At 34.8% G+C, this 4,477-nt stretch overlaps 1 protein-coding gene across 2 annotated transcripts; it reads left to right on the top strand.

Moving 5' to 3' along the window:
* The first annotated feature begins 490 nt into the window (after positions 1 to 490).
* On the top strand, positions 491 to 4,477 carry LOC133316285 (laccase-4-like). Of its 2 annotated transcripts, none has more exons than XM_061518021.1 (6): positions 491 to 583; positions 2,343 to 2,494; positions 2,588 to 2,832; positions 2,983 to 3,111; positions 3,293 to 4,213; positions 4,347 to 4,477. In XM_061518021.1, the coding sequence occupies exons 1-6, from the start codon at positions 491 to 493 to the stop codon at positions 4,475 to 4,477; spliced, it is 1,671 nt and encodes a 556-aa protein (XP_061374005.1). The 2 variants fall into 2 exon arrangements, with proteins under 2 accessions (XP_061374005.1, XP_061374004.1); XM_061518020.1 differs by having other exon boundaries at positions 3,296 to 4,213.

Below are 4,477 nucleotides of genomic sequence, written 5' to 3' on the forward strand. Positions count from 1 at the left end.
ATGAATCAGGTAGAAAACTGTACACGTCCATTTCATCAATTGGTATATGTTAGTTGAGAATCGTTGTACTTTACTCCATCTGGATGGACCAAAACCAGCTTCTGAATTGATCACTTAGTGCATTAGAAAGGAAAAGAAAATAGACATCATCCCAGAAACTTAACTAGCTTAGCTTCAAAAGTTGTCCTGGTTGATGGATAACTACTTTTATGTAATTCAACAACAACAACTACTTTATGTAATATACAAGAAAAATAACAAAATTTGTGAACAGTTTTTTAGTTTTCCCTCTTTATTTTGAGTTATTTGTACTTTCTAACATAGACCTTACATCTTAATTATTCCTTCAACCAACTAATTAACAGGGACATTGCAGCAAAGAGTAACTCTTTATAAGGATGCCCTTGTTGCTCAATCTTGCATTGCATTCAAGAGAGTTACTAGCAGCATCTGTGTTGAGAATAACCATAGAGAACTCAAAGGGGTGGCCATGGCAGCTATGGGGATTCGAATCATACTATTTCTAGCAGCATGCTTGCTTCCACTATATGTTGAAGCCATGGTTCGCCACTACAAGTTCAATGTAGGTGCATTATTTGCTTTTTATTACTTTATTCATGCAAAGCTTATATATGCAATGAAGTTTGCTAAATTTACATTGGAAAATAAGTGGTGAAAGAGGAAATGAAATGAAATCAAAATGAACATAGTATACATTTTATTTTATTATTTCATTGCATCTCTCTCTTGAATCTAGACATTTTTTAAGATACATCTGTCTTACCATTCATTCAGTGCGATGAGCCAATAAAAAGTGGAGAGATGAGGTATAAGTTGTACGGAAAAAAGAAAGAAAAAATTATTCATATGTCATTTTTTGAATAGAAGGTGCACCTACGACGGGTGCACCGAAGGATGCACCGAAAATGTTCTCGTGAATCTAATTGTTTCTTTAAAAAGGGTGCATTCGTAAATTTCATTCTCTCTAGCTCCCTTGTTTTTCATGTCCTGAAATTTTAAAATAATGAAGCACGACATGTTTTAACAATGAAAAAGCTCAAGCCTTCAAATGCAAGAGTATGCCATAGCATTATCTTTTTGAATTTTGAAGTCGGGTAAGTAGATTCTGACTAAATCTGGCTAGTATATATATGAAATGAGGTTCAGTAGCCTAAATTCAATATTTTTTGCAAGCCAGCTCTTAGTGCACCAAATGTTGAAGATGTAATAATGTGCAAGCTAAGGATTAGTATCATGAAATAACAACTAAGAATTGATCTTTAATAATCAATTACTGTTTGCATCAGTTATATATTTGTCTGCTACCGGCTAGAGGAGTTGTTCTTAATTTATTGAAGAATATAATTATATAACAGCTCTTGTGAGAAATTTTAATTAATTTGATCTTCCATGAGTTACAAATAATGTTTGTCCTTTTTTGTTATTGTTGTTATCTTAATTAAAATAAAAATTCATTTATAAAAAAGAAAAAATAATAATTAAAGACTTCTACTCAAACTTCTCATCTCATAATTCTTCTTGAGATTGACCCAATGAAAACTTAATTATCTTATGAATGTCCATCAAATGTGATAAATAGCTAGCCAAAAATGACCCCCAGCAAATATCCATGTCAATGATTGCATCTTTTGTTCTTACATTAACTTTCCCATAACCCAATCAAGGCCAGTTTCTGATTCATGAATTTCTCTGGACAAAAAGTTCGGTGACACAACTTTCTCTAGTTCCCAGGATTCTTCGATTGAAGTGAAAAACCCACAAAGAGACGAATTGTATATATAGGATTATTTTTTTCTCGTCAATAGACAATATATTAAAAATTCGATGATAGGTAGGTATATGATTTGACTTCAAGTAATTAAAAACCATTTACTATAATATTTATGTTTGATGCATATTTTGGTTAAAAAAATTCAGAAGTAGTACATTTTTCGTAGTTGACACAAGCAGGATGAATAAGCCACGAGAGCTTAACAATATATATATATATACAGACACACCAAACAGCAAGGTGGGTGTTGAATTGTTGAGCAAGGGAAGGCACTTAAATTCGGTAGACGTTGTAGTTACAATTTTATTTTTTAATTTTTTAAATATTTCAATTAGTTCATCATTTTGTCACTAATCCAATTTGTGATGGGTTCAAAGATTAAAGTTTTAATCCCTTCTAAAGGTGATACTAAGGAAAATCGAACACATGATCTCACTCCTACTTACTTAGTTTCGTATTATCAACTAATCTACCATCATTTGATGTACGTAGTTACACATTTTTCTTCTAGACAAGGTGACTATTATTAATTGGTTGAAGTTCTGTACAGGTGGTGCTGAAGAATGCCACAAGATTGTGTTCAAACAAGCCCATTGTCACCATAAATGGAAAGTTTCCAGGTCCTACCATCTATGCTAGGGAAGATGACGCTGTTCTTGTTAAGGTGGTCAACCATGTCAAATACAATGTTAGCATCCACTGGTGAGTGTGCTAGAGTTTCTCATCATTCTAATCTCAAATTTTTTTCTTATTTTTCTTTTTCGTAAAAATTATTAATGAATTAAAATTGAATAGGCATGGGGTTAGACAACTGCGAACGGGCTGGGCCGATGGGCCAGCATACATAACCCAATGTCCAATTCAACCGGGCCAGGTTTATATGTACAACTTCACCCTTACAGGCCAGAGAGGCACACTTTGGTGGCATGCACATATCCTCTGGCTTAGGGCCACTGTCCATGGTGCATTGGTCATCTTGCCTAAGCTTGGAGTTCCTTACCCTTTTCCCAAACCCCGTATGGAACAAGTTATCATATTGAGTAAGTTCTAGTTCAACTACCTTTTTCTTATGATATTAAATATTTTACTCTTTTGGTTGTATGGTCATAAATTAGAGAAAAAAAGGGCTATAATAAATGTTTTCCTTTGAACCTTAATTAGTCAAATAATAATATTTCAATTTGGTTCAGGTGAATGGTGGAAATCAGATACTGAGGCTATAATAAATGAAGCTTTGAAATCTGGGTTGGCCCCTAATGTCTCAGATGCCCACACAATCAATGGTCACCCAGGACCTGTTCAAGGTTGTGCTTCACAAGGTGAACCCAAGAACTAAGCTTTATAACTTTTAATGTAATTAGACTAAGCCAATGTGACTCAAATCTTGAAATTAACAAGTTGTACTTGGTAATTAAAAATTAAAATTAAAATAAAATGGAAAAGTTTAGTTTTCAATTAATAACTCCAAACATGAAACTAATTAGTATTTTTCAAGTTCAGGAGGATTCACATTCAAAGTTCAATCAGGAAACACCTACTTGCTAAGAATCATAAACGCTGCACTCAATGAAGAGCTCTTCTTTAAGATTGCTAACCATAAACTCATTGTTGTTGAGGTTGATGCCACCTACACAAAACCTTTCAAAACTGATACCATTGTTATAGCACCTGGCCAAACCACAAATGTGCTTCTAACAACTGAACATGCAACTGGCAAATACTTGGTTGCAGCATCTCCTTTCATGGATGCTCCTATTGCAGTTGACAACAACACTGCCACTGCCACTTTACACTATTCAGGCACCCTTGGTTCCACTATCACCACCCCCACTTCAGTGCCTCCTAAAAATGCTACTTTACTTGCTACTAGTTTTACAAACTCCCTTAGAAGCTTAAACTCCAAAAAGTACCCTGCAAGAGTCCCATTAAAGATTGACCATAACTTGCTCTTCACTGTTAGTCTTGGTATCAACCCTTGTGCTACTTGTGTGAATGGAAGTCGGGTAGTAGCAGATATCAACAATGTCACCTTTGTGATGCCTAAAATTTCTCTTCTTCAAGCACATTTCTTCAACATTAAGGGAGTTTTCACATATGATTTTCCTGGAAATCCTCCTATAGTCTATAACTTCACAGGGACACAACCACCAAATTTCATGACCATGAGAGGGACAAGACTCTATAGACTTGCTTACAACTCTACAGTTCAATTAGTCTTGCAAGATACTGGAATGATAGCACCTGAGAACCATCCTATTCATCTTCATGGCTTCAATTTCTTTGTAGTTGGTAAGGGACAAGGGAATTTCAATCCCATAAATGACACCAAAAAATTTAACCTTGTTGATCCTGTGGAGAGAAATACAATTGGTGTCCCAGCTGGGGGATGGACTGCTATTAGATTCAGGGCTGATAATCCAGGTAAAGCTACCAATTCAATGTATTCGAGGTTTAAAAATCTTATGCTAAAACATTGTACAAAGATAAAATGATTTGGAAGTCACATTTTTTTCTTTTTATGTATATAATGATATATGGTATTCTGTTTTGTTAGGGGTATGGTTTATGCATTGCCATTTGGAAATTCATACAACATGGGGACTGAAGATGGCATTTGTTGTGGACAATGGTAAAGGACCAAATGAATCTCTATTACCACCTCCAAGTGACCTCCCTAGGTGTTGA

The sequence above is a fragment of the Gastrolobium bilobum genome, unplaced genomic scaffold (genome assembly GCF_033153095.1).
Source record: "Gastrolobium bilobum isolate Gb01-03AN ecotype WA unplaced genomic scaffold, APGP_CSIRO_Gbil_v1 utg6012, whole genome shotgun sequence".
NCBI lineage: Eukaryota > Viridiplantae > Streptophyta > Magnoliopsida > Fabales > Fabaceae > Gastrolobium > Gastrolobium bilobum.

Bases quoted from the DNA above. Each gene is read 5' to 3' on its own strand.
- LOC133316285 (XM_061518021.1), top strand. From the start codon at position 491: ATGGCAGCTATGGGGATTCGAATCATACTATTTCTAGCAGCATGCTTG. The intron at 2,495-2,587 runs GTGAGTGTGCTA...AAAATTGAATAG, and splicing joins TACAATGTTAGCATCCACTG to GCATGGGGTTAGACAACTGC. The intron at 2,833-2,982 runs GTAAGTTCTAGT...AATTTGGTTCAG, and splicing joins GGAACAAGTTATCATATTGA to GTGAATGGTGGAAATCAGAT.